This window comes from Mus caroli, unplaced genomic scaffold (genome assembly GCF_978045245.1).
Source record: "Mus caroli unplaced genomic scaffold, Mus_caroli_1 scaffold_8, whole genome shotgun sequence".
Classification (NCBI taxonomy): Eukaryota; Metazoa; Chordata; class Mammalia; order Rodentia; family Muridae; genus Mus; species Mus caroli.
The window spans coordinates 103,892,169-103,906,729 of record NW_028227263.1 but is presented as its reverse complement, the minus strand read 5'-3'; the positions used below and the strand labels follow the sequence as shown (position 1 = coordinate 103,906,729).

The window sequence follows — 14,561 nt, the reverse complement described above, 5'->3', positions numbered from 1 at the left end:
GCCAGCACTGGAAAGGCAAGAGTCAGAAGGATCAGGAGTTCAAGATCACCATCGGCTACATAGCAAATTTGAGGACAGCCTGAGCTACATGAGATTCAGGAAAGAGAGGGGAAGGGAGGAAGGAGATAGGAAAGGAGAGGGACATGGGGGAAAGGAGGCAACAGAATGGAGGCGGTGGGTAGTGGAAGAACAGAAGAGCATTGGATGAGCACTTGCTGAGACTGTGAGGTTTGGAACTAGAGAAACATCTCAGTGATTAAGAGAACTTGCTGTTCTTGCAGAGGACCAGGGTTCAAGTCCCAGTACCCACATGGCAGCTCACAATCATCTGCAATACGAGTTCCAGGGGATCTGATGCCATCCTCTGGCTTTCTCAGGTACTGCATGCATGTGGTGCACAAATAATGCAGGCAAAATACCATACCTGGAAAGTAATTTTTAAAAAGAAGCCTTAGTTTTGTTTCCAGCATCACAAAATCTTAGGCTGGGCATGTAGCTAGTAGGTAGAGAGCATCCCTAGCATGTACAACATCCTTGGTTCAATCCCCTACACTGCATACAACATGAGCAGGGGCACACATCTCCAATTCTAACACTTGGGAGGTGGAAGCATGTAGACCAAACTTCATCTTCAGCTACATAGTGATTGTGGGACCTACCTTATCTTCACGAACCTTTGCCCCTCCAAAACAAAAAAGAAAAAACAAAAAACAAAAAACAAAACAACAAAACCTAAATTAATTAATTAAATTGAAAAAATAAAAATTCCAGCCTTTTCCTTCCTTATTCCTATGCGTGCTGTGACCAGAGACCTACTCTGTTTTGTCCACTAGAGCAGTGGTTGGTTGAGTTTTCTTTTGTTTTTGAAATGGAGACTTGTGTAGCCCAAGTTGGCCTGGAATTCCCTGTGTAGCTGAGGATGACCTTGAACTCTTGATCCTGCTACCATGATGGTAGTAGCATCACGGCCAACTTTCAATAAATATTCCTTAGGTAAACAGAGAGAAGGGCAAAGGCTTCTTCAACCAACTGCAGTGGCAGTAAGGAGACCGCAGTGTCTCTGGATAAGGGGCTGGAGGAATGACTTAATGGTTAAGGACGCTTGCTGCTCTTACAGATGACCTGAGTTCAGGTTCCCCTGCAACTTCAGCTCCAGGAAGCCCAACCCCCTCTTCAGGCCTCTGCAGTTACTGTGCTTACATAGACATACATGCACAGGGGCAGACACATAACTGAAAATAAGAATAAACTTCTAATGGCAGTATGCTGGCTAACATGAAGTCGATAGCTCACTTTATGTTTAAACGTTTAAAAATGATTGTGTTTTTGCTTTGCAGAGAGCTGTAAAGGAAAAATTCGGTATCCAAGGTTAAGGGGTGTTAAAGGTTACTCCTCTAATTGCCTGGTCTTGTACAGGTTTTTTAAAAAAACTGATGCTTATGCAAGATAATAGGTTGTAAGATCCACTGCTGCTTTTCTGTCTGTAAGCAAAAGCTTTTTTGCTCCAGATAACCACTTTCTTCTTGTAGGTAAACAGAATGTGATTTTACGTTCCTTGACTTTACAAACCCCCGAAGGATGTAGCTGGACTGTATTTGGGGATCTCAAGTCCTGGGTGTAGCTAAACAAAAGTAGCTAAACAAAAGCCTCTTCTTTGTTTACAATTTTTTTTTTTTTTTTTTTTTGGTTTTTCGAGACAGGGTTTCTCTGTGTAGCCCTGGCTGTCCTGGCACTCACTTTGTAGACCAGGCTGGCCTCGAACTCAGAAATCCGCCTGCCTCTGCCTCCCGAGTGCTGGGATTAAAGGCGTGCGCCACCACGCCCGGCTGTTTACAATTTATTAACGGTCAGACTCCGAATGACCCTAGACCCATAATAGCAGCAAGCACAGTGCTTATATATACCATAAAGAGTCTCACCAGAACCAAAGACATTGGCCCCATTTCTAAAATGAGGAAACTGAAGCAAAGAGACTGGGCAAATTTAAGGTCACAAAACAAGTTAGAGGTCATTTGTGATAGAGGCCTAAGTTTACCAGGATGCCTAGGTTTACCATGACCTACGGTCCACAGTCTAAAAGTCACAGCAATTCTTAAGATCATCCTGCGAGCAACAGAAACGCAGAGGGAGAAACAAGTGCCTAGGCCTAGATCCCTGGGTCTGTGGGAGGAGGCTGGGTCTGAATCCCGGGATCTAAGTGAGGAAGATGAAGATCTGAGGGAGGAAGGCTAGAGCCTGGACTCCTGGGTCTCTGAATAAAATAGACTGGGACTGGCCCCCTGAGTCTGAGATAGGAAGTCTTTGGTCTAGAACCATAGGTCTAAGAGACAAGAGCTGGGGTGGGAGAGCTGCTGAGTCCTGGCGTTCTCTGTCCTCCATCTAGGTGGGAAGATATTCTGGGCCGCCCAAAGGCAACGCCTTGCATCCCGTTAGCCACGCCCCCAGAACCGCCCCCTTTACTTTCAGGCCCAGCCCTTCCTTTTGCCCCTCCCTTTCCTGTTAAAGTTCCAGAAAGATCTGGAAAAGGCTTCAGACAGGACTGAGGAGATGGACGAGCTAGAAGACGGGGCTTTGAGTAATAGGTGAGTAAGATAAAGACCTTCCAGGAAAGAGAGCCTTGCTAAGAAAAGAGGGCAGAGAATATTAGAGCGAGCAGTGTCTTCAACTGAACATATCGTTTAAAAACCAAGTAGACAGATTGAGGTATTATGACCTAGGAATTCTCTCAAGGATTTTGGTGGCTGACTGTTGAGCAAGATACTTCCAGATATGGGGGCAGAAGGAACAGAAGTTCGAGGTCAACCGCAGCTACAGAGCCTGGCTACAATGAGACCTCCTCTCAAATAAATAAAATAATTAATTACTAAGTTAAGTCTTAGACACAGCAGCTGGGAATTGGAGCTGAAGTGTTGGGCCCTGGGATTAATCAGAAAAGGGAATAAGACAGTGGGTGGAGGAAGTCACAGGTACTGTGTCTCCTGGAGGCTGTTCAAAGGTACCAGGCAGTTGGTGATGTACTGACCACCCTGTTATCTTCCTAGGGACAACCTTTCTTTGCCGTCATCTGGGACTGAGTCATGGCCTACCTCAGCCACCCCCGGCCTGCCACCCTCGCTCCTGAGCACCCTAAACCCAACCCACCTGGGGCTCCCAGAGCAACTGGCCTCTGTCACTGTCCCCATCCGCCTAGACACCCTGTCCTACCTCCTACACAGTGCCCTCCTGGGGACTTACAACCTCCAGCAGTCTTTACCCCCATGCTCCTGCTCTGCCCAGCCAAGCCACATCTGGCCAGACACAGTCAGGAGGCCACCCAGGAGATCGGGCCAGGCCCGTGGAGGCTGGGAAGTTCGACGCAGGCCTTCCCGGGGCTGGGGTAGGGGCAGGGTCCGGGCACAGTCACAAAGGGGCTCTGGAAGAGCTGAAGAGCGGGAGAGGAACATGGCAGGGGAGCCTGGGGCTGGCCCCAGTACCCCAACAGTGACACCACCATCCCAGGATGGGCAGAAGGAAGCTGGAGGACTATCTGAAGACTGGGAGGCAGACTACTAGGACCCTGAAGAGCATCCAGTACCTGGTCACCCAGGGATGTTCCCAGAGCCCAGTGTTCTTAAAACTTCAGAGGTACCCTGAGAAATATCATTCCTACAGTCTCCCCAGCCCCCAGACTACAATCTCTGAAGGCCTCCTGCAGCCCTAGAAATAAGAAAACTCCGTGCCCAGCCTTACAACATCCCAAACCCAGCTACTTACTATTCCACTTTGTTCTCAGTGCTCTCAAGGCTGCTCCAACCCCATTTCCAGACCAAACCACCCCCCCGCAAAGCCCTTCCTCTCTCCATTCCACAGTCAGCCCATCTTCACCAACTCCCCACTCACCTTTTGGCCTTCAGTCCAAACCCACTCTCCTCCCTAATTTGCCGGTTTGTTTTTTTGTTTGTTTGTTTTGTTTGTTTGTTTTAGTGCTATCCTCCCGGGTGCCAGTCAAACTTGGGAGTAAGTTGTAACTCTAAAGTAAATTGCAATCCTCTTTTATTTTTATCTTGAGAAAGAGTCTCAGCAAGTATCCAAGCTGGCCTTGAACTTGCGATCCTCTTGTCTCAGCTTCAGAGTATCTGGGATTAAAGGTCTGGTCCACAAGGCCTCCAATCATTCCCAGCTTTGCTTTGTTTTAAAACTGGTTATACCAGTCTTGCTCTCTCAGTCAGAGTTAAGATTGGTGTGGACTACTAGCCTGGGCTCACTCCCCACATCCTGGTCCTCTTCTGCAGTTATCATATCTCATGTTCACCTTCACTTAACAACAGTGCTCTGCTCAACTCCAGCTCCAGCCCCAGCATCTGCTGTGTCCTAGCCCTGCCCTGACAAGCCCTTGATCCTACCCTACAAAGAACCCCTTGGCCTGACGTGTCTAGACACCTGTATCCACCCGTGCCATTGCTGCTTCCTGTCCCTCGAGCTGGGAAGCCCAGGTTGGACAATAAAACGGTGTTCTATATACTCTTATCTCTTTGTGTGAGTTTTGTTTTCTGTAAGGGTCAGGATACCCAGGGTGGGGACTGGGAATAAAGCCTGGGAAATGGGGAGGGTCACAGACAAGAGGTTGATGGGGCCCCTTTGTCCCCTGCTTCAGCAAATTCCATTGGGGCCTCTGCTGCCACTGTGTTTCTGCCTGCTGGAAACTGCTAGGCCATGCAGTCATTGTGTGGGGAGGCTTAAGGGATTTGAGGGAACCACGAGGCAGAGATGCCAACAACCTGGCTCGGCTCAGTATCCACAGAGGGGCTGTGGCAGAAGGAGGGCTCAGAACAGACTCTGCCACTCAGGTAAGCATCAGCATGAGACCCACAGCCCCCTACCCAAGAAGTCTGGACTCCCAGGCCCTTCTCTCCTGGGAACTTGAATCCTAGCTCCAGCCCTTCCTCGCCAAGAGCCAATAGAGGCTCATGGACATCTTCCTGTCTAGAATGAAAAATACAGACTTCCCGTCCTCTTCCCTTAAACCCAGGGGTCCTGGCACCTGCCCTCCCTCAAACCCAGGGGTCCAGGCATCTGCCTTTCTCCATCAGACCCAGGGATCTAGGCACCTGCCCTCCTCCATCAGACCCAGGGATCTAGGCACCTACCATCCTCCATCAGACCCAAGAGTCCAGTCTCTAGCCCTACTCTCTTCCTTTAGACCCATAAGTCTATTCCCCAACCTTCCTTTCACTCAAGGGTCCAGATTCCAACCCTCCTGTCAGGCCCAGGATAGCCATTTTAAACCTCAGCTCTCCCTTTTTCACAGATCACCATGTACAGCTTCATGGGTGGTGGCCTCTTCTGTGCCTGGGTGGGGACCATCCTGTTGGTGGTAGCCACAGCAACTGACCACTGGATGCAGTACCGGCTGTCGGGGTCCTTCGCACACCAGGGCCTGTGGCGTTACTGCCTGGGCAACAAGTGCTTCCTGCAGACGGAGAGCATCGGTGAGCCATGAGACCAGGGTCTGAGTGGTACTAAGGTCTAGCCCTCCCCCAGAGCACTGGGAAAGCATGATAGCTCAGAGAGGCTCAGGTCCTGGCACTAAGATACTCAACAAGGGGTGGAACAGGCTTTGCATCTCTGGAATGTTTTCTAGTTGCAGGGACAGGGTGTAAAGTTTTGTGGTTGGGTTAATGGGGTGGCAGATGCAGTGGTAAGGATAGGACACCTTACTTTTTAAAAAACATTTTTTTTATAAGCTGTGAGCTGGGTATGGTAGCATATGCCTGTCATCTCAGCACTTTGGGCGTGGAGGCACAAGGATTGTGAGTTTGAGGCTTCATAGCCCCTGTTTCAAAATACAAATAATTAAATAATAAATCAATACTATGAGCTAATAAATAGTGTTAGAGACAGGGACCACAGAGGCTGTTAGTGGGCTGCATGCCAGGTGAAGGACTCTTTCCTATCTACTGTGTGCCAGACCATGTAATTATAGATAAATGGGTCCATGGATGGATGAATAGAGTTGACTGATTGATTAATTGTTGATTGATTGATTGACTGACTGATATAGATAGGATAGAAAGATAGGGTAGATGGGTGAGTGATAGATACATAGATAGACACATAGATACATAGACACAAAGATAGATATAGAGAGATACATAGATAAGAAATACAAGATGGAGTGAATAGGTGGATGGTTAAGATAGAAATGTGATGGATAAGATTGATAGCTAGAAAGATAGACTATATAATGGGCAGGATGAATCAATGTATAAATAATATAGAAAGATGATGGATTGGATAGGATTGATGGATGAATGGATAGATGAGAGAGAGAGATGAAAGGGTGGCACAAGCTAGATGATAGATAAGATAGCATGAAAAGATAAATGGATGGATGGGTAGATAGCTGGGGAGCATCTTACTCTTCTATAGCTATGACAAAATATCACGACCAAGGCAACTTAGGAAGAAAGAGTTTCTTGAGGATTGCTTACAGTTTCAAAGTGATAGGGTCCATGACCATCATGATGGAACGCGTGGCAGCAGGCAGGCAGGAGAGGCGCTGCAGCAGTCGCTGAGCAATCACATCTTAATCCACAAGTAGGAGGCAGAGAGACACTGGGTCTTTTGAAGCTTCAAAGTCCACCCCTAGTGGCACACCTTCTCCCTAGAAGTCCACACCTTCTAATCCTCCCCAAACAGTTCCACCAACTGGAGAACAAGCATTCAAATATATGAGCCTATGGGGTCTATTCTCATTTAAACCATCAGAGGTAGGTAGGTAAACAGATAGGCAGACAAGCAGGCAGGGAGGCAGGCTGGCAGGCTGGCAGGCAGGCTAGCCAGTTGACCAGAACCAGGAGCTGAAGCAAGAGGAGTGCCTGTCACCCAAACAAACAAATAAATAAAAGGTACATAATTTCTAACCCTGAAGCATCAGAGAGAGAAATAGATCCTTGGGTTCACTGGCCAGCCAGCTTAGTCTACTTGGTGAGCTCCAGGCCAGTGAAAGACTGTGCTTCAAAGAACAAGGTGGAGAGGTCCTGAGAAACAAGACTGACATTGGGCCTCAACATGCACATACACACATGAACCCACATAAACAGGCACAGGCACACATGATGGAAGAGGGTGACATGGAGAAATATATTACAGAGTATATATTAGGTATGAACATATAATATTAATGAATAATATGCTCTACTCTATATAATATATTCTCCATAACATGGAAACTTAGTAATAGCTAATATGTTTTGTTTAATGCACCCTGTAATACATCATATGATAAGGTAATATATCATAATACATCATGTTACACTGCACAGTTTTTCTACAATATATCAATTAATAATTATTGAGTTCTATTTTTGAAAACAACAGTAATAGGCTTAACAGACTGGCTAAGTGCTTACCCAGCTCAGCACTTTCTATGGGTCACACCCCTTCCATCTCCCAGGAATGCTGGCAGGCAGTTCTGCTGTGTGTAAGGACTGGACAGAGGCAGACGTGGTGGTGCATACTCGTAATTCCAGCGCTTAGGAGAAGCAGGAGGACCCCGACTTTCAGGAAAACCTGGGCTATGTAGTGAGAGCCTGTCCTACAAACACAGGAAAGTGTGGTATCTTAAGCCTGTAATTCCAGCACTTGGAAGGTGGAGGCAGGAGGGTCAGGAGTTCAAGGTTAATCATAGCTACATCATGAGTTCAAGGACAACCTGGGCTACAAGAGACTCAGTCTCAAAATTGTTACAAAATATCAATCGTGCCAGACAGCCATCAGGGGCTGGGGATGCAACAGAGAGTGAGGTATTCTACCCTGGCCTTTTCAGACACACAAATAGAGTTAAAACAAAAGGTCAGGACTTTTCAGACACAGGAAAGTACAATGAATGGAACAGAAAGGACCTGTAAGACAGAGATCATTGTGAAGGTCATGTGGGGAAATATTTCACGAGGCCTATGGAACCCAGAGCAGAGGGTGAGGACAGTGGTGACAGTCAGAACGATGCGTCCCGGGAGAGGTTTGGAAGATGAGTATGAGTGTGCCCAGTCAAAAGAGGGCAGAGGTGAATTAAATCCATGGAAAAGGCAAGGCACGGTGGGCCCAGAGGTACCAGCCCAGGAGTGACTGTGTTGTGTCCCCACAGCGTATTGGAATGCCACCCGGGCTTTCATGATCCTGTCTTCCCTGTGTGCTACCTCGGGCATCATCATGGGTGTCCTAGCCTTTGCGCAGCAGTCCACCTTCACCCGCTTCTCCAGGCCCTTCTCTGCCGGCATCATGTTTTTTGCCTCCAGTGAGTGACTCCACCCTTCATTCCCCACCCAAGCTCTCCAGCTCTATCCCACTCTAGCATCCGCTTCTCCTCACTCTCCACTCCATTCCCTCTCTCATCCCTAGACCCAGCACCACTGACTTTTCTTTCTTCTTTGATTTTTAACCTACTTTTTCACTAGAGGCAATCGCCTCTTTGTCTCCCTTCTTTCCTGTCTCTCTTTTGTCCTGGTGATGAGAATAAAATCTCAGGAATTTACATACACTAGAAAGACAGTCTACCACTGAGTAACACCCCAACCCCTCACTGGGGGATTCTAGGCAGGGGTTCTTATTAGAGCTAACACCCCATAGACCTTACGAAAGATCTACACTTACAGTAACAGTCACTTTATAGACATTCAACTCAGGACCAACAAATGAAGAGACATATGAGGTAAGTCCCATCAGAATTTCATTACACAGACGATAAATAGTACATTCCTGGCATTTCTCATTGCTGTGACCAAATACTTAACAGGAGACAACTTAAGGAAGGTGGGGCATGTTTGATTTACAGTTTGAGGGCACAGACCATCATGACAAAGAAGTCATGACGGCAGAAGCAAGGGGCAGCTGGTGACATTGCATCCACAGGCAGGAAGCAGAGAGATGAAAGCTGACACTCAGCTCACTTCTTTTTTCTGTACACGACCCCAGACCATGAGATAGTGTGGTCTACACATTCAGGGTGGATATTGTACCTTAGTTAAAATGCTCTGGAGGGGCTGGTGAGATGGCTCAGTGGCTAAAGACACTTGTTAAGCCTGTCCAACTGAGTTTATGTCCCCAGAACCCAGGTAGTAGAAAGAGAAAACAAACTCCTACAGATTTGTTCTATGATCTCCTCACACGCACACACACACACACACACACACATCAAATAATAATAAGTAAATCCCTGGAAACACACACAGAGACAGAAGCAGAGACAGAAGGGGTTCTCTTAGGTGATTTTAAGTCTTGTGGAGCTGACAGAAAAGACCAACCATCACAAATGAACTCACTGCCCATGGACCGTGTCTAACCCCCAGCGTCTTCTGTCCCAGAAGCAGCCCTACTATCTCAGGCTCAAGATCGTAATAATCTGTCATAGTCATTGTTGTGAAGAGACACCATGACCACAACAACTCTTATGAAAGAAAGCATGTCATTGGGGCTGGCCTATGGGTTCAGAGACTTAGTCCGTTCTCTTCATGACGTGGAGAATGATGGCCCTGAGGAAGTAGCTGGGGGCTACATACCACACTGGCCAAGAGAGAGACACTCTGAGCATGGTGTGTTGATTCAAACATCCCCCGATGGATGTTTCTGATGGGTACCCTGAGCCACAAACTCTAGTGAGATCCAAGAAGCTCTTTAGAGTAATTAAGATGCACTATGACTCAGAACACTGCAAGAATGTTGCCCCACCCCCACTCCCAGAATCCAGAGAAAATAATATCACTTTATTGTGCTTCCCAGCCTAGTCCTCACCCAGATCCATCCCCACTGAACCCCATATCACCTTCACTCTCATGACTGTCCCCACCCCCTCTTTCTTATCTCTAACTCTCCTGCCCAACTCCATCCCACCCCATTCTCTTTCCTCAGCCCTTTTTGTCCTGTTGGCCTTGGCTATTTACACTGGAGTCACCGTCAGTTTCCTCGGCCGCCGCTTTGGAGACTGGCGCTTTTCATGGTCTTACATCCTGGGCTGGGTGGCCCTGCTCATGACCTTCTTTGCAGGTACTGAGGCAGAGGGGTGGGAAGGTTGAAACGTGGGGCATGGCAGGCTCCCTCAGAGGGTGAGTTGACAAGGTATCCTACGCAGCTCTGAAGGCAGACTCTAAGGAGTCTGGTGACCTTGAGGGAGGGAGGAAATAAGGAGTCTTTTGGGCTGGAAAGGCAGGCCAAGAGGATTTGGAGGATCAATGGAGATGTCTGTCCACACAGGAATTTTCTACATGTGTGCCTACCGGATGCATGAGTGCCGGCGCCTAGCCACCCCACGCTGAGCCCTGGGGTAAAACTTGCAGCTGGAAGTTACAGTGAGGGCACTGAAGAGGAAGGGGAGGACCTAGAGTCCGGAAGTCCTGGCTCCTGAGGGAATGAGGGGGCTCAGTCCTGGATTCTAGATAGGGAGCCCCTGATCCCTCTGTCCTGTGTGGGGAGGAAAAGTAGGGTCAAGTGGGAGGGAGTTGAGAAGACATAAGCCCCCACCTGCCCTGAGGGGCGGTAGAAAATGGAAGCTCCTTTAGAGAGACATTTGGTGATCTAATAAAACTGATGTGAAACTATCAAAGTGTGCTTCTTCAAAGGGCTGGTTTGGTGAGAAGCAGACTGGGGCAGGGCGGGGCAGGACGGTTTGATATGGTAGCCTCATTCTTCCATTATTAGGGATGAGAGCAAGACAAATGGCTCCTTACCTAGGAGATAGCCAATGGTTTAATGTCTAGAAATGGATGTTAGGATAGTAGGTTGAACAAAGCTTACCTGCTCCTCACCCACCTATGCTCCAGACAATTCTTTATCCCCCCTCCAGTCCCTGGATTGGCCCCTTCACCCAAGACAGCACACACAGCTCTACTCCTCTCTCTGTTTTATTTTAATTTTTGGAAGGACAGGGTCTCGTGGAGCCCAAGCTAGCCTTAAACTCATGATCCCTCAGCCTCAGATCTCTTGAGTGTTGGGGAGGCAGACCTATGTCATTGCATCAAGAGATGGCGGAAACATTTTTGTGCTTGTCTGTAGAGGAGCTGTTGCCCACGACTAGAGGACCTGAGGCAGAGGACCCAGAAGTATCACTTTGTCTTCCACTTCCCCAGACACCCTCATCTTGGTGCTAAGACGCCTATGCTGGAGGGTCCAACCCAGGTGTGATGACTTCTCCCTCTATCTGCCAGATGAGGATGTGGGAAGGTCTTCTCCTCTTCAAGCTTTTTGGAATCCTGTCTGTCCTGGACAGAAGCTCTGACTAGGAATGTGGAATCTCTGCTCCCACCTACTCAAGTCCTTCTTCCTATGGGACTGATGTTTTGACCCCACTGCCCCTTTACTGTTGGAAACTCTAATGCTAGAGTCTCAGAGTGTAAAAACCACAGGAAAGTGTGACACAACTGTTGCCTCAGCCACATCTCCCCTTTCAGTTAATTCACACCCTAGTATGATTAGCCCACCTCCCACCTCTGGGCACCCCCTCAAGTCCCACCCCACCCCCAAGGTCTTCCAGGAAACCAGTTGTCTCCAACTGTGGAGAACCTGTGCAGAACCTGTGACAACAGTCTAAACCACTACCTAGAACACGAGGGTAGATACCCCCAGAGCAGCAAGCAAGTAAAGGCTTCTGCAGGGCCCACCCCTACCACATAGGAGGAGAGGAGCCAATCGAAGAGGGGAGGGCAAACCACTCAGGAAGGGAGGGGGTAGGGAAGGTGTGAGAAGAATCAGACCAGACAGAGGACTCCTGGTCAAAGCCGCTGCTTGCTAGCTGCTTCTCTGGCTCAGAAGACGAGGAATTCAGGTGTTTGGGCTCTTTCTTTTTCTAAGAGCCAACAGCCTGGGTCATCTGTGTCTTTGTCCCCTAAGAAGTGGAAACCCAGAGCTGTGTCCATGGAGCCCTGCCGGTCCCTGGCCCTGTTTGCTGGCTCTCTGGGCCTGACTTCTTCTCTGATTGCTCTGACCACTGACTTCTGGATAGTGGCCACAGGTCCTCACTTCTCTGCCCACTCTGGCCTCTGGCCAACGAGCCAAGAGACTCAAGTAGCAGGTAAAGGGGCAATGGGCTCTTTGGTGGTGGTAATGTCCAGTGGGGAACAGACACTCAGAAACATCATCTTCCTTAGGTTATATCCATGTGACACAGAGCTTCTGTATCCTGGCTGTCCTGTGGGGCCTGGTGTCTGTGAGCTTCCTGGTTCTGTCTTGCATCCCAGCTTTGTCTGCTCCTGGCCGTGGCCCTCTGGTCTCAACTGTCATGGCTTTTTCTGCAGGTATTAATGGGATCTGGGCTGCTGGGACACCTAGGTTGGTGAATCCTGCAGGGGCCAAGCTGACTCAGCTGTCTCTTGTTCTTGTCCCCAGCTCTCTCCATATTAGTGGCTATGGCAGTGTACACCAGTATGAGATGGAGCCAGACTCCATTTCCTCAAGTCCAGACATTCTTCTCCTGGTCCTTCTACCTAGGCTGGGTCTCCTTCATCCTCTTCCTCTTTGCAGGTGACTACTCAGCCCACCTCCCTGGGGGGAGGACCACAATGGGGGCTGGCACAGGGCAATGCAGGGCACTCAAGTACTTAATCTCTGCTCCCTGTCCCCCACCCCTGCTTTGTCTCCACACCAGGCTGCCTGAGCCTGGGTGCTCACTGTAGAACCCGTCGGGCTGAGTATGAAACCTTGTGAACAAGAACAGCAGGGTCATCAGGATGTTTGGAGCCTTGTCCTCTCAGGAGCTACAAAAGGAATGCAGAATTCTGTCTCTGTCCCTCCCACCTTGCCTTATCCTTCATTGGTTTCTTCACACACTCAATAAAGAAGTATGCTGAGATCTTATTGTTCCAAGATCAGTTTAGCCAAGACATAAACCGAGCCAGGCTTCTCATCTCAGTTACTCAGGTTGCTGGAGCAAGGAACATCACAACTTCAAAGTCTGCCTGGGCAACATAGAGAGTTCAAGGCCAGCTAAGGCAACATAGTGAGACCCTGCCTCAAGGCACAAAGCTAAACAAGAGGGCTGGGGTGATGGCTCAGTTATAGAGACTTGCTGAGCATGCATGAGGTCCAAGTTGCATCCCCAGCACCTAAGTCATGCATACATAAGCCTATGGTGGGTGGCACAGGATCTCTCAGGGAGAGTGAGCGCTATGCAGGTAGACCTGCCTACCTGTAGCATATTCTGCCCTGTGTGGCCATAAGCTCCTTGTGTCTCTCTCGTGTCTTTAGTGTTGTTCTTTCTCTCGATTTCTATCTTTCTCTTTTCTTCACCAAGTGACCTCTCTTCCTGGATCTCTCTCTCTCTCTCTCTCTCTCTCTCTCTCTCTCTCTCTCTCTCTCTCTCTCTCCTCTTCTCTTTCTGTGGTCCACTCTGGGGACATTGATATGCATCACGCCCAAGCTCTAACCACCAGCCTTTGACACAGGCAGATGACAGCCACAGCCTGAGGATGTGGGAGAAAAACTAAGCCCAGGCATGTCATTTTTTTTTAACCAGATATGACACTTAGCAACTATTATTTTGGTTAAACATAGAAGACGGAATGCAGAGCCTCCTGCCAGCTAAGGCAAGCCCTTGACCACCTAGCTACATCCTCAAACTCTCTTACACTTTTTGAGGCAAGGTTTCACTAACTGCCCAGGCAGTCCTTGAATTCATAGCAGTCCTACTATGGCAGCCTCTCAAGTAGTAGGATTATAAACATTCATTAGCACAGGAATGAGACTATCCAGGCAGAGGTGCCTAAAGACAGAGCCATGGAACACTATGGAAGGGGGTGATTTGTGTCTAGAATGTGGAATGTGGGGGTGGGGTGGTGGGAATTTATAACAGAGAAACAGATAGGAACTAGGATCTCTATTGCCACAACTAACTTTCTCCTAAGGATGGTGGCAAATTGGGCGATAACTGTGAGCAGGGAGAAGTGTCCCCAATGTGAGACAGGTCTCTCTCCAGTGACCTGGAGGTGAAATTGGAAGGCTGGAGAGCAGCTAGGAAGGGACAAGGCTTGGGGTCAGAGGCACAAAGCAAGCAAGGAAAGCACCTGAGACTCTGGTCTGACAGAGAGACGGCAGCGCCATCACAGGTTTGATGGAAGCCCATGATCTTGGAGGCCATGTGGTTGAGTGGCCATGGAGGAGAGCCAAAAGCAGGTGAGGTTCCTATCTGGGTACCAGATGAGGAACCTGGGGCCAAAGTGGCATTTTGGTTGCTTTCTCAGATGGCAGAGTCTCTGTCCTTCAGGAGAGGAAGGCTCTCCTGGAGAGAAGCAAGTAATAGCCCCCAGAGGAGATCAGCATTTACCATGGGAGTAGAGGAGAAGGCTGAGCCCCGCCTTCATGGGAGAAGAAAGGTCACAGAGAGAGAGAGAGAGAACTGGGAACCAGGAGACCATGATGGTTAAGGGAAGAGAAACTTCTAGAACAACTTAGCCATGCAGTAGTTGCAGCTTTGGCGCTCCCCTTCCTTCTCTTGCTCCTTAGCTGTCCTGAAACTCACCTGCAGATCAAGCTGGCTCAAAACTGCAGGCTGCATCCTCCTAGGAGCTAGGACTGTAGACAGACTAAGCAAACAACTA

General features: G+C 48.7%; 3 protein-coding genes across 3 annotated transcripts; all 3 read left to right on the top strand.

Annotated features, from left to right (window-relative positions):
- The first annotated feature begins 2,547 nt into the window (after positions 1-2,547).
- Positions 2,548-3,552, top strand: CUNH19orf84 (chromosome unknown C19orf84 homolog). Its single transcript, XM_021166272.3, has 2 exons — positions 2,548-2,582; positions 3,042-3,552. Exons 1-2 carry the CDS (start codon positions 2,548-2,550, stop codon positions 3,550-3,552), a joined length of 546 nt encoding a protein of 181 aa, XP_021021931.1.
- Positions 3,553-5,293: 1,741 nt separating this feature from the next.
- On the top strand, positions 5,294-10,289 carry Lim2 (lens intrinsic membrane protein 2). Its single transcript, XM_021168757.3, has 4 exons — positions 5,294-5,468; positions 8,126-8,275; positions 9,886-10,020; positions 10,228-10,289. The coding sequence occupies exons 1-4, from the start codon at positions 5,294-5,296 to the stop codon at positions 10,287-10,289; spliced, it is 522 nt and encodes a 173-aa protein (XP_021024416.1).
- A 1,427-nt stretch (positions 10,290-11,716) lies between these two features.
- Positions 11,717-12,810, top strand: Nkg7 (natural killer cell granule protein 7). The gene is made up of 4 exons (XM_021169113.2): positions 11,717-12,040; positions 12,117-12,263; positions 12,355-12,489; positions 12,614-12,810. Exons 1-4 carry the CDS (start codon positions 11,884-11,886, stop codon positions 12,670-12,672), a joined length of 498 nt encoding a protein of 165 aa, XP_021024772.1. The 5' UTR covers positions 11,717-11,883; the 3' UTR covers positions 12,673-12,810.
- Positions 12,811-14,561: the final 1,751 nt, after the last annotated feature.

Excerpts from the sequence above, each read along its gene's own strand:
- CUNH19orf84 (XM_021166272.3), top strand. The coding sequence starts at position 2,548 with ATGGACGAGCTAGAAGACGGGGCTTTGAGTAATAG. Across the intron at positions 2,583-3,041 it reads GACGGGGCTTTGAGTAATAG|GGACAACCTTTCTTTGCCGT; the intron begins GTGAGTAAGATA and ends TTATCTTCCTAG.
- Lim2 (XM_021168757.3), top strand. The coding sequence starts at position 5,294 with ATGTACAGCTTCATGGGTGGTGGCCTCTTCTGTGCCTGGGTGGGGACC. Across the intron at positions 5,469-8,125 it reads CCTGCAGACGGAGAGCATCG|CGTATTGGAATGCCACCCGG; the intron begins GTGAGCCATGAG and ends GTGTCCCCACAG. Across the intron at positions 10,021-10,227 it reads GCTCATGACCTTCTTTGCAG|GAATTTTCTACATGTGTGCC; the intron begins GTACTGAGGCAG and ends CTGTCCACACAG.
- Nkg7 (XM_021169113.2), top strand. The coding sequence starts at position 11,884 with ATGGAGCCCTGCCGGTCCCTGGCCCTGTTTGCTGGCTCTCTGGGCCTG. Across the intron at positions 12,041-12,116 it reads CCAAGAGACTCAAGTAGCAG|GTTATATCCATGTGACACAG; the intron begins GTAAAGGGGCAA and ends CATCTTCCTTAG. Across the intron at positions 12,264-12,354 it reads TGTCATGGCTTTTTCTGCAG|CTCTCTCCATATTAGTGGCT; the intron begins GTATTAATGGGA and ends TCTTGTCCCCAG.